General features: G+C 46.1%; 1 protein-coding gene across 1 annotated transcript in view; it reads left to right on the top strand.

Annotated features, from left to right (window-relative positions):
- kkv (hyaluronan synthase-like protein kkv) overlaps positions 1–25,079 on the top strand; it is a 119,488-nt gene extending 94,409 nt beyond the window's left edge. Inside the window, exons 3-15 of the mRNA XM_037412197.2 lie at positions 3,345–3,583; positions 4,499–4,671; positions 11,929–12,899; positions 13,468–13,561; positions 13,677–13,882; positions 14,370–14,449; positions 14,612–14,720; positions 15,221–15,585; positions 16,236–16,436; positions 18,587–18,981; positions 21,283–21,991; positions 22,165–22,914; positions 23,124–25,079. Of these exons, the coding sequence (XP_037268094.2) occupies positions 3,345–3,583; positions 4,499–4,671; positions 11,929–12,899; positions 13,468–13,561; positions 13,677–13,882; positions 14,370–14,449; positions 14,612–14,720; positions 15,221–15,585; positions 16,236–16,436; positions 18,587–18,981; positions 21,283–21,991; positions 22,165–22,914; positions 23,124–23,542 (4,711 nt within the window). The 3' untranslated portion in view covers positions 23,543–25,079. The remainder of the gene's footprint in view (positions 1–3,344; positions 3,584–4,498; positions 4,672–11,928; positions 12,900–13,467; positions 13,562–13,676; positions 13,883–14,369; positions 14,450–14,611; positions 14,721–15,220; positions 15,586–16,235; positions 16,437–18,586; positions 18,982–21,282; positions 21,992–22,164; positions 22,915–23,123) is intronic.
- Positions 25,080–25,916: the final 837 nt, after the last annotated feature.

Below are 25,916 nucleotides of genomic sequence, written 5' to 3'. Positions count from 1 at the left end.
TCCACCGCATTCAAATTTACTCTTTTCTTAAGCTAACCTTTTGATCTACTACTCAGCTGTCAAAGTTGATTGCGTCCACTCAAGCCCGCGACTCTCAAATATCCCGCTGACTCTCGCCGTTAATGTTGTAGTATGTTGCCTGCCAAGGGCGCCAGGTGTGGGGACATCGCAAGCGTTGAATGTCCGACTGCCTATATATACGGTTCACGTACTGCAAAGAGAAGAAAAGGCGGCGCCAACTCATCTTCAAGTTGTCGTCCACCTCCGCTTTCCAAGTCATACATACCCATCTCTCTCTCTTGACGTCGGCTACATATACTGAGATGACTTGCGCGCTGTGTGCGCCCCTGTCACGTCAGTGCTTCCGCAGCCGCTGTTGCTCGCATGGAGACCCAGAGAAACGCACATGTGGGCTCCTAGGGATGCGAGCTCACGAACCTCCATGCGCTGGTAGACCATATACGGATGGAGCGTGAGGCAGCTGCCAAGCGGTCCGTAATTACCTCGTGCTAAAAAGAAGCCCCATACCGCAACACGGCCGTGTAGGTCGCGACTAGCCGACCTCGTCTTCGCACTACGATGCCCGTTTCACTTCTTGCACGTGTGTCAGCCGAAACACGAAGTGACGGCCACGCAGAAGAACCAGCTAGAATCCTTCCCTCTTTCTTTCTTTCTTTCTTTCTTTCTTTCTTTCTTTCTTTCTTTCTTTCTTTCTTTCTTTCTTTCTTTCTTTCTTTCTTTCAGCCCTACGGACCAGTCTTGTCCTCAGTGTCCCACTTCAGCCACGAAGCGTCACAAAAGGGCTGGCTGCCATCGTCGTCCAGCCACCACGGAGCGCTTGCAGTCGAGTCGTGCTTTCAAAGAGCGCGCCTTGTCGGGACAGTGAAACTAAGATGCAGTCATTGTTGTTTTGTGTTTCTCTCAAGATACACCGTCGTCATCGACGTCGTGCAGAGATGCGTACGCGGAAAGAACGTTGAAAATGGCGCTATAAACGAGAGCGAAGGCTCTGTCAACCGACCTGCCGGCCTTCCTCATTGTGTGCGTTGCCTAGGTCATTGTTTCCGTCAGTTTTCCCTCGCACACGGAACCGTCGCACGGTGATAGTCCTCGTTTAACTGCGGCAGTGCCCGACACCGCAAACCCGCGCTGCAGACGGAGGCGCTGGGAGGAGAGTTAGTTGTCCGGGCGATAGCGCCTCGAATCATGGCCTTTATAAGTCTAAGGCAAATACGCCGTTGAAAGCTGGGAATACCTCTCGGAAAACAACTACGCGAAAGTAGTACATGGCTGCACGCGTCTACAGTTGTCTACGCACGCGATCGTGCTAAATTTACGAACAATAAGGACGCGCGGAGGGTTGTGACATACTGTTGACATTCGCGACATCGCATAAAAGAGGTTAGTCACCTCAATCATTCTCTTTCTGAAGCGCACAAAGTGCTAGCGCATCTCAGTCATCTTAAAATGTGTTTCCAAGTTTATTGAAACACTTATTTCAGGTGGTGATAATAATTATTAGGTTTCTTGCCCCCAAACTATCATATGATTATGAATGACGCCGTAGTGGAGTGCTCTGGAAATTTCAACGGTCGTGGTGGTTGTGATGTTGCTGCAGGCGACGTTAGTCTCGCCAACATGACCGGCAATCGTGCCACCTGAACATCTCCTGAATTGTAGGTGTCTGTCATTGTGTGTATAAACGCCCCTTCTCGTTGCCGTGGGTCCATGGGCAAGTGCATCGCCCAGTATTGAATGAGCCTCGTCTTATTCGGCACAACAGCGTAATTCGTTCCCGAGAAATAATGTGCAACACTTAAAAAGAACTGTGTTAACAACGTTGAGTTTTCGCCTTATCTCATCAGCATTTAGCCTGGAATTGAACGCAGAATCTCGAAATCAGGAATAGTCACTCAGCCATGTGATATTAGTGTATTTCACGTTTTGAAAATGCTTCAAGCCGTGTGCTTAGATTGAACCGTTGCTCGTCAAAGAGCCCCAGGTGGTCAAAATTTCCAGGGCCCTCCACTACGGCGTCTCCCATAATCATACGGTGGTTTTGGGAAGTTAAACCTCAACAATTTATACTATTAACATTTCACGTTTCATAAGGCCAAAACCATCAGTTCCATTGATGGAACTCTGTTCGTGGAGTTTAATTCATTACCATGCACCGCGAGGCGTAGAATTGAGCTTGACCTTATGCAGTCAAATTGAATAAAGAAATCCTAGCATATCCATGGAGTGAATGATTATTGGTGGGGCGAAGCATTCATCAGTCCGTCCGTGCTTCCGTCCATCTATTTGTTCTTGCTTCCATCCGTCCATGCGTCCCTCTGTATGTCCGTTCATCCGTGCGTCTGTCTGTCTGACCGTTCATATGTATGTATGTATGTATGTATGTATGTATGTATGTATGTATGTATGTATGTATGTATGTATGTATGTATGTATGTATGTATGTATGTATGTATGTATGTATGTATGTATGTATGTATGTATGTATGTATGTATGTATGTATGAATGTATGTATGTATGTATGTATGTATGTAACTCACACTATAACCACCTGCTAAGTGAGTCATACAACTTGGTGGTTACCGGCCGGTCAAAGACGTTCATGGAAAATCCCACGGCTTTAGGAGATTCGCCCCTAAAACCCAGGAACCAAAAACCCTACGCACAAGTTCCCGATTGCGTGCAAGTAGGTCCAGAATAACTGACCGCCTTATACAGAAATTACGAGTTTTCAAAAACCTAGTATAGTATATTTTTTAAACTGCACCACGCCGGTTCGTGGCAAGAAACTGGTAGCATTAGTGAAAAGAATACATGTATGTATTATTTTCACTGATACTTATATACGCGCCTAAGTGTCCAAAAATATGCGAGTCATGAGATATTGCATCTAGACGTGCAGTACGAAAGGAATCCACAGATCATCACGCATGAGAACAATAGCCTCACACCAAGGAAATACAGAAATTCACCTTTTATTTCTTTATTATTCATTCATTTATTCATTTTGCGCGTGAGCTCTCCAATCTACGTAAAAGGCATGCATGGCTATACGGACAAATGTGGAAGCTTCGTTCACCTCCTGGTCCCATTGCATTTTTTCATCTCCTTCTCTAGCCCGGCTCAATAGAAAGCAGGTAAGTGATTTGAACCTCGTTACTGCCCCCGCTTTCAGTAATCTCTGCTGTTCCTTCATTCAGTCTTATTTTATTCCGTTGAAGAGAAAAGGAATGTGGCTCAGCTTTGGCTATCGCCTATCGAAAAACTACGACGTGGTCGTTGATGTAGTCGGTGCTGCTTTTCTTACGCCACTCCTCGTGCGCAGCCGACGGAACAGCCAGGACAACAAAGGATGGGACGTGTTTGTCGTGACCCCGAATGCCGAGGAGGACGAGACCATCAGCTCCAAGTGGGTGGACATCACGCTCAAGGTGCTCAAGGTGGTCACCTACTTCATCACCTTCGCCCTGGTGCTCTCCTCGGCAGCCGTATCCAAGGCAACGCTGCTCTTCATCGTCTCGCACATCGCCAAGAGAACGGTGCCCGTCTGCAGAAACGGCCTCGGTACGTGAGTTACTTGGATGTTGACGAAGCCACAAGCACAGCCCTCGTGTTGACCGAGTGGTCGTTACATTCCTCTAAAGAACGTATCGACCTGTCATCGTAAAGTAAGGACTTAGATGTGAGCGAAATCACTAGCGCTCCAGGCATAAAATCTTGAAGCCCACTTGCAACGTGGCTGAGAGTATTCAACTCGTTCGTATTAGCATTGACAAATCGCTCGCGGATCAAAACACAGTGCACTATTCCATCTGTGCTGGCCTGGGTCCGCTTCTATTGTGTATGTTTCACACCATTACCGAAATTGCGGAATGCCAAGTAGTTTTGCGTGAGGAAGGGTGCTTGCAGTGCCAATCCGTGACTCGCAGATTAAACAGACTTCACGTAACTATTGCCATGTGCTGTCTATAGTTTCTGTGCAAGAGTCATCGATAGAATTACAATTACAATATATTACATTTCGACTTTTTCTTATTCTACTAGAACGGTCGTATAAAAAAGAATCTTGATGTGATACATGTCTCTAAAGCTCAACTTTGGCAGGTAAACAAATTGCTATGAATTATAGCTACCGGCACTGTTGAGGACGTAAAGCCGGCGTATCCGTACTCTCTAAAAAGCGACAGGTGCCTGGATAGGCCAAAAGCTAAAGGTTTAATTTTAATCTCATGAACTTGATGTCGTGTAAAAATAAAAAAAGACACCTGGGTTATCAAAGCTCATAGCTCGGTATTAGTGAAGATGATTTATTAACAAAGTGAAAGAGAAATAAGAACAGCTAATACGTGTTTGCGCTTATGGTGGAGAAAAGATTGCAAACATGTAGGTGTACGAAGTAGGTGAGGCTCCTGAACGTTTTTCATATAACCTGTGCAGAAAAAGCTAACACGTTTTTTTTCTAATTATCTATTGTTACAGCTGTGGAACGTGACAAGGACCATGAAGCAACAATATCGGACATCGAGAAAATTGCCTGGCTCTGGGTGCTCTTCTTCATACTTATCATCCCTGAGCTGTTCACCCTCTTCCGAAGCAGCAGGATATGCGTTTTCAAATCCTACCGACGGCCGAACAAAAGCACTTTCTTCACAGTAAGTATATAACATATACCTGCCGAAGAAGGCGGACGATAAGCTATAGGCATCGTGTTTTCGAAAACGTAGCGGGTGCCTTGTATATATAGCACGAGAACTCTCACGCCATATAAAGCACTTTTTTAAATGCGAAGCATTTCTTAGCAAACTTCGGCACTTTGAGCGTATCTATCTATCTATCTATCTATCTATCTATCTATCTATCTATCTATCTATCTATCTATCTATCTATCTATCTATCTATCTATCTATCTATCTATCTATCTATCTATCTATCTATCTATCTATCTATCTATCTATCTATCTATCTATCTATCTATCTATCTATCTATCTATCTATCTATCTATCTATCTATCTATCTATCTATCTATCTATCTATCTATCTATCTATCTGTCTGTCTGTCTGTCTGTCTGTCTGTCTGTCTGTCTGTCTGTCTGTCTGTCTGTCTGTCTGTCTGTCTGTCTGTCTGTCTATCTGTCTGTCTGTCTGTCTGTCTGTCTGTCTGTCTGTCTGTCTGTCTGTCTGTCTGTCTGTCTGTCTATCTATCTGTCTATCTATCTGTCTATCTATCTGTCTGTCTGTCTGTCTGTCTGTCTGTCTGTCTGTCTGTCTGTCTGTCTGTCTGTCTGTCTGTCTGTCTATCTATCTATCTATCTATCTATCTATCTATCTATCTATCTATCTATCTATCTATCTATCTATCTATCTATCTATCTGTCTGTCTGTCTGTCTGTCTGTCTGTCTGTCTGTCTGTCTGTCTGCCTGTCTGTCTATCTATCTATCTATCTATCTATCTATCTATCTATCTATCTATCTATCTATCTATCTATCTATCTATCTATCTATCTATCTATCTATCTATCTATCTGTTATGCGCCTAAGACATTTAGCCCTCCTGGCCGTTTCGATGATGGTATCTATATTAAAATTTGTATGCCGTAACATGTGTCACGTATGATGTCGCCCGGCGCGTTTTGTTTAAGTCAAGTGGTTTGAACGCATGAAGGAGGCACAGGGTGTGTCCCCCCCTTCCCCCCAAAAAACACCCTTGTTTACACACTCAAACACACAGAGTACACACAGAAGACTCACAATCTCTAGAAACAATTCAGTCTCCCCAAAATACGTCAGTTAACACTTCTAAGCATGCAAAGTACGCGTTGGAGAATCAAAGTATGCGTAGCTGGCAAAGTACGCGTAGGAGATGAGGGCTTATTGACGCGCGTAGGAGACGCGCGCTTATTGCGCCATCTTGTTGTTAATGCTGAAAACACTATAGTTCCCCTGCGAGATGCCCATCACAAGCGGTAGGTGGTAGACATAAATAGCTTCCCGTTCGCAAGTCTGATTTTGCACGCCGGAGTCCTTTTCTGAACTTTTGTCTGTCTTGCGTTTTAATAAATATATATGCGTATACATATATGGCCAGTGATGCCGGTGGCAAGATCCAGCCTAGAGTCTCCATATAATTGCTATCGCAATAAAACTAACCGACGATGTTGCCAAAGAAGACACAAGGGACTAACAACATTGCCCTATGCCTTACTTGGCAACGTGTTCTGTTAGTTGTCATTACCATTGTGTTTCCGACGGACGTTTGAAGGGAACATGATGTAGCACAACTTGAGCTTGCTTGTTGCAGGCCTTTGTTGCAGTCGTGGGCGTTCGCACTGGACAAACATGGGCGAGGGGATGCTCCTCGTTCGGCCCCATCAACACACACACACACACACACACACACACACACACACACACACACACACACACACACACACACACACACACACACACACACACACACACACACACACACACACACACACACACACACACACACACACACACACACACACACACACACACACACACACACACACACACACACACACACACACACACACACACACACACACACACACACACACACACACACACACACACACACACAGTTACCGTCCTCAGTCACAATATTGCTACTGGTCTTAAAAACGGGTGCAAGAATGTTGCCTATCGGTTAGAGAGGCAAAGAGACGAAACGTACATTGCCAAAATGAACCTAATTGTTTACTCATGTGGTTGTGTGCTAAGGGAACCACGCGTTAGTCATTTGCGTTAGCATGTATACTAATAAGCTGTTTTTATATAGAAGATGTCAGGCCTACAAGGCGGTGGTCAACAATGGACTATTGCGGAGATTTCGTCTTTATGAAATAATTTGAAGCTAACAGTTTCCTCTCGGCGTAAACTAGGCCACTTTCGGGTACTCTAGCAAACAATTTTTCCACTGCCACCCAAAACTATTATAGTTAAAATACATGATAGACATTTTAGAATAAGGAATGCACATTTTATTGGTAATAACTTTAAAGGAAATGTTACTTGACAACAATTTTGCACACAATAAAAACTTCAACAAGAACATGTTTAACAAGAACAAGAACACTTTCGAAGAACAAATTTCGAAATATACAGTGTGACCTCAAACGTCACATTCAACAACCACAAAAAGATGAGCATTCTAGTTATTGGTTTGCATTTATTCGCTGCTTAGGAGCTTTTTAAACAAGAAGTTCGTGCTATAGCTATAAAAATTGGGGCTGTTAGGTGTTCCTATAGAAAGAATGATGAAAAGACACTTCTTAATTAAAATCATGAGATGGGATGCGAAATGCCATGGAAGTACATCAATTACATTGAGAATAATAAATGCCAACTTGAAAGATTTGATGCTGATCGCTACCATAAGAAACGTATTAGATCTCGTAACCAGCGCACCTTAAATTCTGAGCAACCGATGCGCCAAGCTTTACTTGATGAGCAAAACCATGCAATTTCTAAAGTTATTTCAGGCTTGTACTTTAACGGTGTGCTCATAAAAGATACAAGAGACATTACTTTGACGTTCGAAAGGTATATTCTGTAGCAGTTTATTTAGCTCTCCCTCTGATGATTCTGACATTCACCTCAAAGCTAGTTTTGTTTTTCTTGTGCACCCCTTGACGGACAATGATTGTGCAGTCATTCATGGACCCAGTACTATACAGAAAGTTGAGCAGGCAATTGACAACTTACCTTTATTGAAAACACCTGGCCCTGATGGAATCTCAGGCGATCGAGTTTTACGAAGCTTTCGAAAAACAAAACGCTTTCTCTTATACTGCTGGATCTATTTCAAATAAGTTATGGCGTGAATACACTCCCACAATTTTTTTCTTTTTGCAAAAGTCACACTGTATTGAAAACGAATGAAACCGAAAAACTTCGCCCCGTTCAGTGCTACAGACCAATGTTGCTGTCAAACGTGGACTACAAAATTATTGCAGAAGTATTCTCAAATGGGTAGCAATTTGCGATGTCGATCCTCATCGGGTCTCATAATACATATTGATTGATTGATATGTGGGGTTTAACGTCCCAAAACCACCATATGATTATGAGAGACCCCGTAGTCGAGGGCTCCGGAAATTTCGACCAACTGGGGTTCTTTAACGTGCACCCAAATCTGAGCACACGGGCCTACAGCATTTCCGTTTCCATGGGAAATGCAGCCGCCGCAGCCGGGATTCGATCCCGCGACCTGTGGGTCAGCAGCCGAGGTACCTTAGCCACTAGACCACCGCGGCGGGGCTCATCAGAGATATGAAATCAGGGGTCGATCCATACAAAACAATATACATGTCGCTCGTACAATGCTTCAATACTGTCATAGTTATCAAAAACGTCTTGCAATGCTACAGGTAGACCTTGCAAAAGCCTTTGATCGTGTAAGTCATTCCTTCCTTTTTTCTCTTCTAGAGCATGCCAATATTGGCAAAGTTGTTCTTAAAGGCGTTACACTTTGTTATAATGAATGCTCAACTCGCATGATTGTTAATGGTCTACTCTCTAAATCTGTTTCTATTCGCTCTTCTGTAAAACAGGGATGCCCGATGCCACCCCTGCTGCTTGCACTTTATCTAGAACCACTGTGTTTAAGCATATTATAACACAGTTGCATTCGTGGCTTCAGTATATTAGGCAGTGAAGTTGAAGTATTGACTTTTGCAGACGATGTCGCTTTCTTTTGGACCGATAAGCCAAGTGTCAAAAATGTGGTATCTATACGAGTGAAAATTTTGGCGTAGTATCAAGAGCTCATTTAAATGCCCGTAAGAGTTAAGGACTGCGGTTTGGCTTGTAGGGGCAGCACGCTGAATGAGTTTGCAGTAATTAATGGGACAAAAACTCCTCCAACATACCTCGGTGTATCATTGCATGCGTATAGATTCAGTGCGCATTACTGGAAGGAGCGCGTCCCTAAGCTTGAATGACATGCCCAGACATTTGTTCCCTATCAACTTGCAATATTTGGGAGAGCTGAAGCTTGCAATAGTTTCCATCGCGCAACATTTTATATACAACGCTTTCATTGGATTTCCGCTACTTTAATATGGTCTTCGACTTTCGAGCCCACGCGTCGTGACGGCATATTTAAGCCAGTTAGTGAGTGTGGGTTAGGGATAAAACGCTTTTATCTATGACATCGGGTACTTGAAACAGCCGACCCCATCCGCAGCGACCGCTAATGATGCTCAAGGTTGAGCGTTCATGCTTGTGCAATCGTCAATTAAAAAGCAACTATTGCGCATGTCTGGGGCACCATAACAACACGTCTGCATATGCGTATTTTACTAGAAAAGGCATGCATATGTAACTCTAAGAATCATAGCGCTTATCACGCTGCGCTGACCATGCAACGCTTTCACGGAACGGGGATGTTTCCAACGCTTTGCTAAGACGAAAGACGGTGGTGGCACCTACGTCGCCTCGCGTTCTACAGCTTATCACCTCTGAGACGGGCGCGCACATTCTTCTCAGAGCCACGCGCTTCATTTTCCAAGAAAACTGCCAGATGGCGCTCATGTCTCACGTGTGACGTGCCTTGATGCGCGCGTTCGCCCCCGGTGAACGCTTGAGGCACTCTAACGCAGCGCCTCGAGAATGCCATTCACCGATTTTCTTGCGCAGAACATCAAACAAATGTCTTGCTCACTCTCTCCGCACGCAAGACTATCGTTTTTCGACGACATTTGCAAAAACATGCAGATACGGGTCAATTTTTTTAGTGGCGAAGCTTCTTATGGTCTAGGGCAGCCCAACCCTCCAGCGTAACCAGACCAGTATATACACGGACGGACGGACGGACGGACGGACGGACGGACGGACGGACATACAGACAGACAGACAGACAGACAGACAGGCAGGCAGGCAGACAGACAGACAGACAGACAGACAGACAGACAGACAGACAGACAGACACAGGCAGGCAGGCAGGCAGGCAGACGTTTTGTCCCACTCGTCATCATTCACTCCGTAGATACACTGTGATTTTTTGTTCTGCTTTTAGATGCGGAGCATCTAATACTCGAGGCTTGTAGTGCGGCGCCGTCCGCAAGCTTCCTCCTCCTTCTTCCACCATCTGTGCATCCCTTCCTCCTCTACACACCGCGCGCGCTTCACTCCTCCACCATATGTGCACCCTTCCTCCTCTACACACCGCGTGCGCTTCTCCTCTTCACGAACATTCGCTAGCTGTATAATGTAGCGCGCATGCGCCGTCACGCTTCGAGAACATCGGCAGCTGACGCGCGCGCATGCGCCGTCGCGCTTCGAGAACATCGGCCGCTGACGCGCGCGCATGCGCCGTTGCGCTTCTCCCCCTTCTCGAACATTCGACAGCTGACAGTGCATGCGCCGTCGCGCTGTATATATACTCAAGGTCGGCGCTCGCTCACTCAGTTGCCGCTCGTCGGTTGGTTTGTACGGCGCGTCGACGTCCAAGGTCGCGGTGAAATGAATTCCAACGAATCCACAAACACAGGTCGCGGTGAAATGAATTCCAACGAATCCACAAACACAATGATCGACGTCCCTTCGACCAGCGCCGCCCTTTCGCATACGTGTGTACGTGTTCACTCATTTAACACCCCCTCCTACAACCACGTTAACCAATTTAGCCATCGACCCAAGTAAGTCGCAATTTAACACCCCATTTCACAACCACGTTAACCAATTTAGCCATCGACCCAAGTAAGTCGCACTTTAACACCCCGTTAACCAATTATATGCTCCGCATCCTCCTCAGTGTTCCCCCGAGGGAAGCTGCGGGCAATTTTTTTGCTCAAGTGTAGGCATCCATGCATATTTATTCGTTGTGTTTCACATCTCGGTGATTATATCTCAGAGAAAGAACATCACGAGAAAATCGATTGCTCCGACACGAAACGCGACGCGGCAATACGGAGTGAAATGCCGAAGTCCACTGCGGATCTACCTCTATATATTTAGAGCGGTGAACTCCCCTCGTTGAGCTGCCACTGGTGGGCTGTACTGCTTACCTGCCCAATATTAGGGGGTTGACACCCTGCAGATTAGAGCTGTGGCTTTCAGAACACGCCAGGTATCTTTAGAACGGAGAGTGGCAGCGACAACTCGGTTCGCTGATAAAAACGAAAGTAACCGGCGGATACCCGTTGACGTTCCGCAGCTGTTTGACACACTTTCGCTGCCTGTGCTAAAGTCCGATGATTCTAAATTGTTTTTTGTGTCTTCGCTGCTGCCATCCTAAAAAAAATTATGGATTAGACACTTTGTAACGCAACAACGTTTGCTGCTTTTGAAAGCCAAGTGCGCGCGATATCGACGCCATCTCCGGAGCTACGAGCTGCGAACGCTCTCAATTTCAAGGACACTTCAAAGCGCCCTCTTTGGAAGAAACAAGTAAACAACTAAATGATACTATAAGAATATCACCTGTTTTCTACATGGATGACGTTAGCCTTCCGGAAGCGCTTCAGAGTGGCTAAATTTGAAATTGGAAGCCATCGATAGCAGGCTATAAATGGGTATAGACCCCAACTGGGAAGTGTTAAATGGCATATGAGGAGGTATAAACCACCAATTAGAGGATCAACTATTTCACGCATAACGCACCTAATATCTCAGTGAGCTCTACTTTTTTAGAACAAACGGACTCCATTGGTTAGTGCTGTATTCATGCCACACAATTTTTGGAGAAGCTTTCGAGTCCATGGTTGTATCAAAATGCTGGGTTATCTCTGTATTTTTATAATCTCATTTTGGGTCAAGCATCGTAGTGAATTGTTTTCTCAGAAATACCAAACAAAAGTTATCAAGTAACAGGTTAGCCTAACGTACGACTAGACAATGAAAAAACTCATGACCACGTTCCTGAATAACCCATTTTTAACAGGTTTTCCTCATGGAGACGTTGCACACGGTCGGGCTCTGTATGCTCGTCTTCGTCGTCCTGCCGGACCTGGACGTGGTAAAGGGTGCCATGCTGACCAACTGCGTCTGCTTCGTGCCGGGATTCTTCAGCATGCTCTCCCACTACAAGGGCGAGAGCAAGCGATTCGCCAAGCTCATCCTGGACGCGCTCAGCTTGCTGGCTCAGGCAACCGGCTTCGTGATATGGCCCTGGGTGGTGACGGGACCACGCACTTGGACCGTGCCCATCGCCGTGTTTCTCACGTCGTTTCGATGGTGGGAGAACTACGTGGATCGGCGCTCTCCTATCGGGTTTGTCTCGCGGCTGGCCGAAATGAAGGATGACCTGCGAAAGAGTCGCTACTTCACCTACATCTTCGTCTCGTGCTGGAAGATTCTGGTCATACTATGTTGCATGCTGGGCTTCATGACCCTGACGCAGGAAAACGTACTCACCATATTCCGCAACTTCGCCTCTGGTTTCCACGCCCACAAGATCAACGTGGTCCAGGTGCGACGTCAGACCCTGGGTGACCTTCCAGACCTGCCGACGGCCAGCCCACTGGACGACGACGTCACCATAGTGGCCAGCGAGTGGACGCCCATTTTCGTGGCGGCCATCCAGGTGCTGTCCAGTCTTCTCTGTTACGTGTCGGCCAAGTTTGCCTGCAAGATCTGCATCCAGGGCTTCAGCTTCGCCTTCCCCGTGAGCTTGACCATTCCGGTGTCGATATCGCTGCTCATCGCGGCTTGCGGCATGCGCACGGAAGACGTCTGCTTCTTCGAAAGCTACGTACCCAAGTACCTCTTCTGGAGATGTCCGGCCGGAGAGTTCTTTCAAGAGTTCATCACCACTCAGCACGCCTGGATATGGCTCGCCTGGCTGCTGTCGCAGACCTGGATAGCGGTGCACATCTGGATGCCAAAGTGTGAGAGGCTTGCCACAACTGAGAAGTGAGTCACGTATCCCTATATCTCGATGAGAGCACATTACAATACACTCGTAACACCTGATTAGTGAGCGTGCAACGGCGTTACGGATGAATCTAGCTTGGTGAAGGTCGTCGCCGCGTCTTAAGCTACAACTGACGAGGGAGGAGGCTGAATTCGTAAACGCTGACGTGTTCTGAAAAAGGTCGAGTCTATACTGAACAGAGCATTCTGCTGTAGTAGCGAAAACCAAACGTGGTTAGGCTGCAGGGAAATGTGCACTAACATTGCAAGCATGCTGCAGCGTTTACATCTAAGTTTTTATTAACATGCGTCGCGAAAGTGCTGCAAACTGCTAGCTGATTTCACGCTTTGAAGGCAGCCTATACGAATTTACGTAAAGCTTTAGGCACGTCAAAGCCCACAGTGAGTTCAAGCTACAAAAAGAAAGGTAATGTTACGCTAGAAAAAGACGTTCCATTCATCTGGTAATCACCCATGAAAGGGTAAACAATGAATTTACTAAATCTCCACACGTACACAATGAATCACATTCGAAGGAAACTAAACAATGCACTGCTTTCATTTCCAGACTCTTTGTGAACCCGATGTACTGCGGTGCCCTTATCGACCAGTCGCTAGCATTAAACAGGAGAAGAGACGACGAAGGTGAAATCAAGAGCGATGTAAGGAACGCTATTTCCGAATTTTTATTACTCTTGGCAGTAGGGTAATCAACCGCATGTGCCTATTGTGTAAAATTATATAACAGATTAAAATTATCTTGGATCCATCTCGCAGGAACTTGCATTGGACGCACACGACGACAACGACATCTCGCAGTACTACGAGACGATATCGATACAGACTGAATCTTCGAGCAACCAGAACGGCAGGACAGCATCGTGCGCCAAGACGGCTGACCACATCATTCGAATCTACGCCTGCGCCACCATGTGGCACGAGACTGCTGAAGAAATGATACAGATGTTGAAGTCTGTCATAAGGTGCGTGCAGTACATGGCTGATTCGACACCACCTGCAGTCAAGAATTGATCGCTCATATCCTCAGTCGTGCGTGCAATGCAAAAAGCACACTCTTTTGTCTGGGTAGTCTTGAACGTCTGCATGAAATGTTTATTAGTTCAGTTGTTCCACTAATAGTGAAATCGTTGTGTTAATCGGTATACTTGGGTAAAAGTGAAGGTCACTTTTTCATGCCAAAATAAAACCAAGAACGAGCTACTGAATAACGAATAAAGCCCTTACGTTAGTTCCTCAACGTGCAGTTTTCTGTAAAGGTTTAATGCATATAGGACCAACAGGACAACGAAAAAAAATTATTACACGATAAAAACGTTTTGCTTTCTTATAAGAGCACCATTGCCGGCAGAAATCCGATCAAAATAAAAAAAGCAAGGAAGAAAGGAAGACAAGCAACCAAGTACCGCGCATTTTGCATTTGTTGGATGCATCTGTTTTGCATCTACGCAGGATGGATGAAGATCAAAGTGCGAGAAGGAATGCTCAAAAGTACCTGCGCATTGTCGACCCGGATTACTACGAATTTGAAGGTATGTGTTTTAGGCCATTCATAATGAACGTCATACTTGCTTTCATGTTTAGATGTCAGGCGACACTATAATATACAAAGACAGGAAAGTCGGATGCTCATTCTCAATTGGAAATTTTTACCGATGCTTGAGTTTGTTATGTTCATGTAATGTTTCTTTCAGTTCACGTTTTCTTCGACGACGCCTTCGAATTGAGTGACGACAACGATGAAGAAATGGTTGTCAACAGATTCGTCAAGCAGATGGTGCGGGTGATCGACACAGCCGCTAGGTAAATCACCTTGGTTACCTTATAGGATTGTCATCATGGAGTTCATTTCTGAAACGAAATTCATGACCGCATTTCCATGGAGACAAAAAGCTTGAGGCCAGTGTACTTAGATTTAGGTACATGTTATAGAACCTCACGTGGTCAAAAGCTCCGTATATCCCTCCACTACAGCGTCTCGTTATCGAATATTGGTTTTCGGACGTAAAGCCCCTGCGGTTCTGGTTAAGTTACCTTAACCAGTGGCGTGCGAACATTTGAAACTTGAAATATTCGATTTGAATGATTCAGCATTCGATCAGATTCGAAAAATGCCTTAACTACTCGAAATATTTTACCTTCCCAAAATTTTGAAACGTATTAAAAACGGGCTTTAGGAGTGCAAAAGCAACATGAAAATGTTGTGTCATCCAAGGTGGCATTATTGATAATTTTTAGTCGAGACGGCAAACAATTGATCTGAAATCTGTCGGTTGTCGACTCACCGTACGCTTGCCACGCAGCAACGTCCACCAGTGCAACATCCGGCTCAAGCCTCCCAAGAAGCTGCCCACTCCGTACGGTGGCCGACTGGTGTGGCAGATGCCGGGCAAGAACAAGCTCATCGCTCATCTCAAGGACAAGGGCAAGATCAGGCACCGAAAGCGTTGGTCGCAGGTCATGTACATGTACTACCTACTGGGCCACAAGCTCATGGAGCTGCCCATCGACGTGAGCCGCAAGGCCGTCATGGCCGAGAACACATTCATTCTGGCGCTGGACGGGGACATCAACTTCAGGCCGCACGCTGTGCAGCTGCTCGTCGACTTGATGAAGAAAAACCGAGGCTTGGGAGCCGCCTGCGGCCGAATTCACCCCGTCGGCACAGGTATACGTCAAAAGGGAAAGTGGATGACAGCTATACGGGAATCATAATCGCAAATCTAAATGATCGCGAATGAAAAATGTTCGCAAGAACGTCCTTGGTGCAATTGTAATGAACGTGACAGCATTTTTGGAACGACACCTCGCCTCGTTTGAATGTCCGCATTCGCTTTGAAAGTACAGTAAACTATCTATGCGCTACATATGACCTGCGGCAGAAGTCATACTAACACGATCTCTTGGACGATACACGAACGCCGGATGTCTCAAAGTTTTATAAAGTACTCTAGGAAGCATGTTTCTTTAATTGGCGTAGGTTAAATATAACAGAAAACGTTGTCACCTTAACCAGAGCCGCCAACAGCCACAAGGAACCAAAGTAGAAGATAAATAAGGATGTTTGCAACTGAGCATTGCTTGTTTATGTCATGCGAGTCATACAGACGTCAAACGTATAATATTGGCTTTTTTATAATATCATACACAAGTTTATACACAACGCAGTTCAGTGCTAAAAGAGACAAATGCGAGACAGAGTACAGGACACACGCCTGTTGTCTCTCATGTGTGTATTTTCTAACACTGAAATGAATATTCACCAACTCGTCCACAAACAAGCTTTCATTGAGTTTATACACGACAACTTTATTACAGGTCCAATGGTGTGGTACCAGAAGTTCGAGTACGCTATTGGTCATTGGCTACAGAAAGCCACCGAGCACATGATTGGCTGCGTGCTTTGTAGCCCCGGCTGCTTCTCCCTCTTCCGTGCCAAGGCTCTTATGGACGACAACGTGATGCGTCGGTACACCACCCGCTCTGACGAGGCTCTGCACTACGTGCAGTACGATCAAGGTATTTACCTACACGCTAACTTAGTGCCGCAAAGCCAAGAGACAATTAAGCAAATGGTGGGAAAAATACGAAAGGGAGTAGGCAAAAAGCTTAACCAGACTGCAGTCAGGTTGGCTATTCTACGCTGGGAAAAAGGGACAGAGAATGGTAATATGAGAGTGACAGAGAAAAGAGAACGCAAAACAAGAACGACAACAAGTGCACTGACTCTTTTGTGGCATTGACTCTGCACAGTAGTTGCAGCCACTCACAAAGGTACATAGTCCTTCAAAAAACAATAGAGCGTTAATTGTCTTGTTGGCCGACGGGTGATGGGAACGGTGATCTAGTAGCAACTGCACAGAGAGCGTCCGATCGTCCAATCTTTCGCATCCCATCTGGAAGCCTCCGTCTTCTAAAGGCAAATCAGCAGCAGCGGCATAGCACATGATCAATGTCTTTCTCGGTGCCACAGACCTCACATTCCACACTGTCGGTCATTCCTACTTCCAATCAATCAGCAAAGGCAAACACTAACTAAAGCCGACAAAGAAGCGAAGCTTCGCGTCGATGAAATCCAGATGTATGTCCGAGTTCAAGCGAAGAATTGATTTGGTGAAATCTCGGGTCTCCACAAAACGTAAACCGCGAGCCATGTGAAGAACCCGCCTAGCAGCGTGAAATATATGAAAAGACTGTGTGCTAACTTAAATAAAGCAGTTACGAAGACAGTGGAAACGAAAATAAACGCTAATACGCATTTCTAGGTTTGTGCAAATATTCGAATGCTTCGAATATTCGAACGAATAGGTGATCATTTGAATTCGCTTCAATTCGAATTTAAATTATCGATCATTTTTGAAGTATTCACAATAAACGAATAAATGTACATTAGTTTGCTTGTAAAGATTGTTTCACTGCAATATGATAGTGCGAAGCCGTGAAAACATCTTTTCAAAAGAAACTTGCGTTGCCGCGAAGCCCCCCTTCAGATTTAAAGGGGCCCTGCAACACTTACTGAGCATGGTCAGAAAACGCTGCCAATCGGTAGTCGAGGCTACCGAGAACACACGAGGCAAGTATTATAGCGCAGCACGTGGCCTGAAATTCACAATGAATTTTCAAAGCTAAAAATTTCTCTCTTCCCTCGGTAAATGACACAAGCTCAAAAATCACTTGTCACAGCCAAGAAAGAAAATACGGCTCTGGTCACAGTCATTGACTGATTTGAGCATGGCGCGCTCGTCGTTATCAGACCGCCGCGTGAGGCCGCCGCTTGTCCACAAGTACGTGCAGGATCGCATTGAAAGGCCTCGTATTAGAAGAAAAAAGAGAGAGAAAAAATGCTCAAGGTCACTAGGCACCCACGATGTTTTTTTTTTTCTTTTCACGTGCAATCCTTCCCTACTTAGCTTCTAGCTCTTTTGACGGGTCGAGAATGGAGAATGCAATTGCAGTATGCGACAAATTTTTGGAACTCCGCTCGCACTGGACTGATTCTAGAAACTTTGCGGCGGTAAATTTGTGAGGCAACAAGCATGTTTACTGGCTCCATGGATACCTGAAAAAGTGTTGCAGGGCCCCTTTAAAGGAACATGTTACCCTCAAGTCAATCCTTCATTTTATTGAGCTTGATATGATGGTTTATGTGGTTTCAGTATAATACATTTTAAAACGTTAAGTATCTTATCACTCGGATCCTACCAAAACTACTAATCAAAGTTGTTTCGACTTCCTTTCAACGAAAAAAAAAAAGGCATTTGTATAGAGCCCCTATTTCAATTCAAAAGAAGTATCGTGCAGGTTAGTTAGGTTATGATAAATATTGCCTTTTTTTATATGTCATACATACTATTCGAATTCGTTTCGAAATCATTCGACCAAAATCACTATTCGCTTCGAATTCGCTTCGATCCCGAAATTCACTATTCGCACAAGCCTACACATTTCAGTTAGCGGAAGACTCACCTACATAACCTGCATTACTGATGCAATGCTTTATGGAGTGAGCTACGGTAGATATATACTTGACATTTTTTCGGTGGGAGTCTTGCGAGACGACGTTGGGAGATTGAGCGTACGAAAATCCATTGCTTATCAAGCATTAGTGCAAAAAAAGAAACTTAGTCACTGCGCGTAACAGCACTGAAGTTATACCAAACGATTCGCAGGCGAGGACCGTTGGCTGTGTACGCTGCTGCTGCAGCGAGGGTACCGCGTCGAATACAGCGCTGCCTCAGACGCCTACACGCACTGTCCCGAAGGCTTCGGCGAGTTCTACACGCAGCGGCGTCGCTGGGCGCCCTCGACCATGGCCAACATCATGGACTTGCTGGGAGACTACAAACGCACCGTGGCCATTAACGACAACATCTCGTTCCCCTACATCATCTACCAGGGCATGCTCATGGTGGGCACTATCCTCGGTCCCGGTACCATCTTCCTCATGTTGGTTGGTGCCATGGTAGCCGCCTTCAAGATTTCCAACTGGATCTCCTTCTCGTACAACATCGTGCCCATCCTGCTCTTCATGCTCATCTGTTTTACCACTAAGAACGAAATCCAGGTACGTTGCTGGTTCTTGTACAGGACCGTGACTATAGAATTTTTCATGTAATGCAACTGTAACAGTGCTCTGCCTCTCGTTTCCATAACCTGAACGTTGCACAGCAGCAGTGCAGCAGCAGCAAAATTTCCTTCCGGGTTAGCAGAAAAGTCACGTTAGGACGTCAATTCTAGAAGTGTAATGAGAACAGCAAGTAGGATACCGGCCCCCCAGCAACGTGGATCAGCTAATGAGACCGATAAAATAGCTATACTTAAGCAACGCGAGTCAGAGCACTCTCAAGTTTTATTGTGTTAGTCACATCTAACGGATAATGGTGTCAAGGAAAGTATAGCGGATGTTACGAAATGATTGTAATGTAAATGTGAAGAAAGACAAGTGGATGAAAAGATTACTTGCCATGGACAAGGCCCGAATCTGCGGCCTTTGTATAACGCGTCCGACGCTCTACCAACTGAGATATCACGGCGGCTACCCCCCCCCCCCCCCATCGACCTAATTGGGTATATATGTGAATTAAACGTTGGATTGTTAGCCAGCGCGCCTGTGGCCATGATGGCTAGTGTAGAACACTCCTTTTCTGTTTGTTTGGTGCCACGTAGCACATGATCTTCTTACAAGCTGGCGGCTGACCAATAGTCCCTCGTATATACTACCTGAAGGCAAGCAGGCTACCAGAACGAGACGCTTGCTATGACTGAAGGAAAGAAGTGTACACTTATGAGCTCAATTTGTCGTTCTTAGGCACAATATTAGTGCGATCTAACAGACGATCATATCAAGGAAAGTATAGCGGATGTTAAATGGGATAATCGTAAATGTGGACAAAGAAAAGTGGATGAAAAGATAACTTGCTGTGGGCAGAGACCAAGCCTGTGAAATTCGAATAACGCGTCCGATGCTCTACCAACTGAGCACGGCGGCTATCCTCAGTCGGCTGTCCTCAGCTCAATTGATAGTGCATCGGACGCGTTATTCGAACCTCGCAGGGTCGGTCTTTGCCCGCGGCAAGTTTTCCATCGGCTTTTTTAAATGTGAATACACTTTATAAGCGACCCCAAACCATCCACCGCCGTCGGCGGCCTCCGCAGTCTTCTCTCTATCTTTAAAAGAAAGAGGACTTGGCGGGCCGCAGCGCGACGCTCTACCGAATAAGCCACGGACGCGACGCTGATATCCGTGTCAGTAACGCGCCTTATACCCCCTCCCCCTTCGCTCGCTCCTCCGCTCTCCTCGCTCGCTGCAGCTGCTCGCGCGCCCGCCTTCTCTCTCAGTCTCCCGTCGAGAGCGGGTCGTGAGGGGGAGTAAAGTTAAAATCCGTTGGCATTCGCCAGTGAGTTAACGTAAACTCCCCCGTGTGATCATATTGCGATTCCCAGGAACCATTACACCATAAAGGCACCATAGTGTGATTAATAAATATAATAGTGCGAATTAATAAATACCCCTCATAGCATCACCCCGTGTATTCGCACTTAACCATGTTCACCCTCGGGGAAATGCTTGGAAGTTTTTTTTCCCTTCACATTTATATTAAAATTATCTCGTATAACATGCGCTACACTTTCCTTGACATGATTGTCTGTTAGATCGCAATAATATTGTGTGTAACAAAGAAAAAAGACGAGCCCCTTCTTTCCAAATTCAAGTTTTACGGTGGTGGTATAACGTCACACATGGGGTTTCTTAGTCGGAATTTATGCGGGAATGTGCTTAAAAGTACGAAAACACGATGATCTTCATATACGGCTAGTTTCAGGAGCGTGTGCTCCTGTACTTGGATATTAAACCAGTCGCAGTTTCTGAGGAAATGAGTTTGCTCATACTGCGTTCAAACAACTGCGATGCATTCCACATGCGAACATGTTTATATGAAGTAAGCTATTCGTCACATTGCGGTGATTATATATGGGTCGGAACTGCTCAGTACATTGCGCGACAGAGCGTGAATCGTTTGTCCAAACATTTTCGGAGAAACAGATAAATTTCTCACAGGAACTTTATATAGACGCACTTCTGAAATTTCTGAACATGCGTATTTCCGGCCTTGAACGATATTCGTCTAAAAGGGATAGAATTTTCATGGGCATGCAATATTTTTGGATAAAAGGAAAAATGGAAAAACTAGAGAAAATTGTGGTTTGATTTCGTACAGAAGGCATGGTCACACTGATTTCATGCAGACTCTGCCATAGTTTTCACTGCAAACCACATATATTCACTGTATTAATGATGAAGTTTCTCGTGCAGAGACTGCTCAGCGCCTGATGCGTCCTCTGTGTGCTCTTGCTTGTCTTGCAGATTATAGTTGCCCAAATAATGAGCGCCTCGTACGCACTACTCATGATGGCCGTACTCGTCGGCACAGCCATCCAGGTATCCGAAGACGGCGTCGGTTCACCGTCGGCCATTTTCCTTATATCTTTATCGAGTAGCTTCTTCGTGGCGGCGTTAATGCATCCGCAGGAGTTTATGTGCATCATACCGGGTCTGCTGTACTTCCTCAGCGTCCCCTCCATGTACCTACTCCTGATCCTGTACTCCCTGATCAACCTAAACGTCGTCACCTGGGGAACACGAGAAGTCCAGACCAAGAAGACGAAGAAAGAGATGGAGGAAGAGCGTAAGCTGGAGGAGGAGATGAAGAAGAAAAAGAAAAAAGGGGGGCTCTTGGGGCTTCTAGACCTCAGTGGCAAGGGCAGCGATGAAGGCATGTTCGGACTTCAGGGGCTGTTCACATGCATGATATGCTCGAACCCCAACAACCGCGAGGAGAAGGTGCATCTGGCCAGGATCAGCGATCAGCTCGACAACCTGAGTAAGAAGATCAGCAGCATGGAGCGCCAGCTCGAGATCGTGCACGGGGTACCACCACCGAGGCGCAAGCCCGCAGCTCATGGACGCAGCTCCAGGCAGTCGGACGGAGGCCTGTCTGTGCTCAACGAGGACGTGGAAGACGACGGCAACGAGTACGGAAGTGACACCTGTGGATCACTCAGCGAACAACTCGGTGAGTAGCTACTTCGCAAACGTTTCGTGTCATTCGCTAACAACGAAATTGGTGTTATGAATTCAAGAATGTACTGAAAGGCAGCTTAAGTAAGCTTAACGATGGCGTACGTATTAATTGACATCAGGAATCAATGTAATTGACTCTACGTATTATTCATTTGTTTCGTGCAGAGCCCCGCCAAGAGAGAGATGATCTGATCAACCCGTATTGGATTGAAGACAAAGAGCTCAAGAGAGGTGAAGTGGAGTATCTGCCGGGACCCGAGATCCAGTTCTGGAAAGACCTGATCGAGAAGTATCTGTACCCTATCGATGAGAACAAGGAGGAACAGGCCCGAATCGCAGCCGATCTGAAGGAACTGCGAAATCGCGTGGTATTCGCCTTCTTTATGCTCAACGCGCTGTTCATTCTGATTGTGTTCTTGCTGCAACTGAACAAGAAGCAGCTGCACGTGAACTGGCCCTTGGGCGTCAAGACCAACATCACCTTCATTCCGGACACGTCTCAAGTGGTCATCGAAAAGGAGCACCTGCAGCTTGAGCCAATCGGCCTCATCTTCGTGATCTTTTTCGCCGTCATCATGGTGATACAGTTCACGGGAATGTTGTTCCATCGCTTCGAGACCCTGTCGCACATCCTGGCGTCCATTGAGCTGTCCTGCTGCCACCAGAAAGTGGAGGACGTCAGCGATGACGCTTTCATTGACCGCAATGCCATACAAATCGCCAGACAGCTACAGAGGCTCAAGGGTATCGACGAAGATGACGATAACAGTGACGAATACTTAGGCCCGGAGCGGTTAGAACGCCGAAAGACAATACAAAACCTCGAGAAACGTCGTCACCAGAGAGCCAGGACTGGAACCTTGGACGTGGCGTTCCGGAAAAGGTTTATGAGCATCAACGCTGTCGATGCGGAAGGTGAGCTGACATGATAGAAAAGTATTGTTAGCGTGCGCTAAATGTCTAGATTACGTAACTCACTCGCTCGAAATAGTTTGTTCAGGGTATAGTTTAATGCCTCAGACTAGCCTTGTTTACGCCAAGTAAATCGAGTTCACTTATCTCGTAGGTCCGTTATCTAGTATGAATATTTGTGTAAAATATGGATCTCCCGCTTTTCTGTTCAGCACATGCAGGAACACCAGTGTTGAGTGGCCTGCGGCGTTTCAGCCGTAACCGGGACACTCTCCGCGCACTGGAAGTGCGCCGAAACACGGTGCTCGCCAACCACAGCAAGATGCAGACGCTAGGTGCCAAGAACCAATACTCTGCCGCCGCGGCCGCGGTCGCTGGCAGTGGCGGCCCTCCGGGGGTTCGCACGCGACACCGGAATAACAACGTTCCCGCCGACCGCGTGTTCTCGGGCGCCAATGGTGAGGGCTACACCAACGACGCGTACGAGACGACCCAACCCGACGAAGACACGTCCGCAGCGGCCCGGCAGAGTCTACGGCTGCAGGTCTACAACGACCGCAGGAGCAGTGTGGCGAGCTACGCCGAGGACTCGGAGAGTGGCGTGCGCAAGCCACGTCACAGCCACATGTGATCTTGGACTACGTCTTTAGAATGGACTGAACTTGTTTCCGTGTACTAATACAGCAGCAGGCGGTGGAAGTCAATGCTCAGTCGTCAAAGGTGCTTCCAGCCGAGTCGCGGGCTCGTGTCGTCTGAACTCGATGGGCTTTCGTGGAGAAACTCGGCGAACCATGGATGCAGTGGCTATATGGCGCACAAGTCACTTTGTGTTCAACCGCGTGTGTTGCGGCCACGTGCGTCACCTGCCAACAACTCTCACTTGCAATGTTATGGTGCCTCAGTCTCGATAACCAGTGGCTAAGCTTCCGTACTGTCGGAATGCACATACTTCGTGAAAAATGACTTTCCTGAACATCCATCATAGCACGTAATATCGGTGATATAAAAGGAGGTGAGAGGTGTAAACTGCACGCTGCAGTCATAAGGATTCAGCCCCATGGGGCCGAGTTGGATGTATAACTTGAGAGGAATATTTGTGGAAAGTGCTTTTTTGGTACCGAAGAAAGTGCGAATGATGATCCACCGGCTGTTCATAACACTGCTACAGCAGTCGTCCGCACACAGGAAGCTTCACAGAAAGGTCACAGTAATATCGGCCAAAAATGACCGGAAATGCACGGTATTTTATACGTTTCTGTTTGTGGCAACCATGTCTTAGCTTTATACAAGTTTTCGTTGCACAGAAAAGGGTAAATTTCTTTATCCACTCTGCAGATGACAGAAAACTTCGGCGCTGATCAAAGAACTAATCTCAATATTTGTTAGGGCAATAGTAAGTCACGACACATTCCCCGAGAAATTCGTACAATATTTGTATTCTTTTAGCGATAACTTGCGGGTTCTCTCGTTTTGTATCAAGTATGCTTTTTTACTAGATTGTCAAAGTGCTCATGAATATCTCCTAGGCGGCTCAGCCATTGGTTGCTAAAAAGAACTAAGAAAGAAAAAGACTGTGTATTGTGCGATGCGACCATTCGTTCTTTCATGTCTCGTCTAGCGAGCTAACGAAAATAACGTGCTTTAAACGTTTCAGTGGTTTCCACTTGGCGAAGTCCTCATGCTCGGTTATGATTCGGAGCAAAGTTACGCTTTGGTACGACGCTAGAGAGCCGAATGTGTTTAACCTGTGAAAAACAAACTTGCACTATCTAGAATGCCTCGAGCAAGGTCACAAACATCGAGAGGCTCTTTGAAGTGTGCAATGCAGATGACATAGCTACAAAGCGTGTCAAGCTCTTAACGTGCCAAGATATTGGCTATGTCAGTGGGACTTTAAGCAAGAAATACCTAAAGGTCATACATGAAAATGTCAGCAGCTCTCACTCATGGATCACAGTAAAAGTGCTTTCTTTCTACACTTAAGCTGTATGACGTATCAGCATCTTGTTACAGAAAAATAGACAATGCGTACAGTGTGTTGCCTGATGAGGTATGTTGATACGCTGGAAGGCCTTTAACTACGCGTCTGCGCAGAATTCATGCATTTTTTTTTACTCTGAAAAGCCCAGTAGTGATGGGCAAATAAACTTATCACTGCCTTGAGGACAGATTTGATTTTGGTTGGCTTCATTCAGAACGAAAAAATTAAGTGGCAAAGAAAGACACGCCGCGATATGTTACAAGTTCTAAATATATTTCAATTACTATTTTTGCTGTCGTGGTGTCGTCAGCAAAAATTTCGGCAAAATTATGTTCTGCTGAAGACAACACCGATGTTTCCAGATCCTTGCGACAACGGGGCGATTTTGTACGAGACCTATGGTTATATCCCACTATCTAATCGTATTCCGCGCTCACGTCGATGTCGCGTGCCCTGGCCCGATTTCCGTTAACAGTTGGGCCCGCAGGGCTCTCTTTGTACAAAGTTATCTGATAATCAAAACAAAGGCGAAGTGACCATCAGCACTTGCACGCGGACATTAACACAGTGCCCTAGATACAAAGAAAGCACAGAACCTCAAAGTTGTGTTCCCGAAAAAAAAAAGCGAAGCTTGTCACGCAAGCCTTAAACATGGAATGATACTGAAGGCTGCTTGTAGGGCCATGCGAGCCTTTAGCTAGGTAATTATGGTCGATCATTTTTACGCCGATTCCCAGCGCAGAGAGGTTGATTGATTGATTTGATTGATATGTGGGGTTTAACGTCCCAAAACCACTATATGATTATGAGAGACGCCGTAGTGGAGGGCTCCGGAAATTTAGACCACCTGGGGTTCTTTAACGTGCACCCAAATCTGAGCACACGGGCCTACAACATTTCCGCCTCCATCGGAAATGCAGCCGCCGCAGCCGGGATACGAACCCGCACCCTGCGGGTCAGCAGCCAAGTACCTTAGCTACTAGACCACCGCGGCGAGGTGCAGAGAGGTTCGAGTTGAACCACA

Source organism: Rhipicephalus microplus, chromosome 1 (assembly GCF_043290135.1).
Source record: "Rhipicephalus microplus isolate Deutch F79 chromosome 1, USDA_Rmic, whole genome shotgun sequence".
Lineage (NCBI taxonomy): Eukaryota > Metazoa > Arthropoda > Arachnida > Ixodida > Ixodidae > Rhipicephalus > Rhipicephalus microplus.
This window is presented reverse-complemented; position numbering and strand designations above follow the sequence as displayed.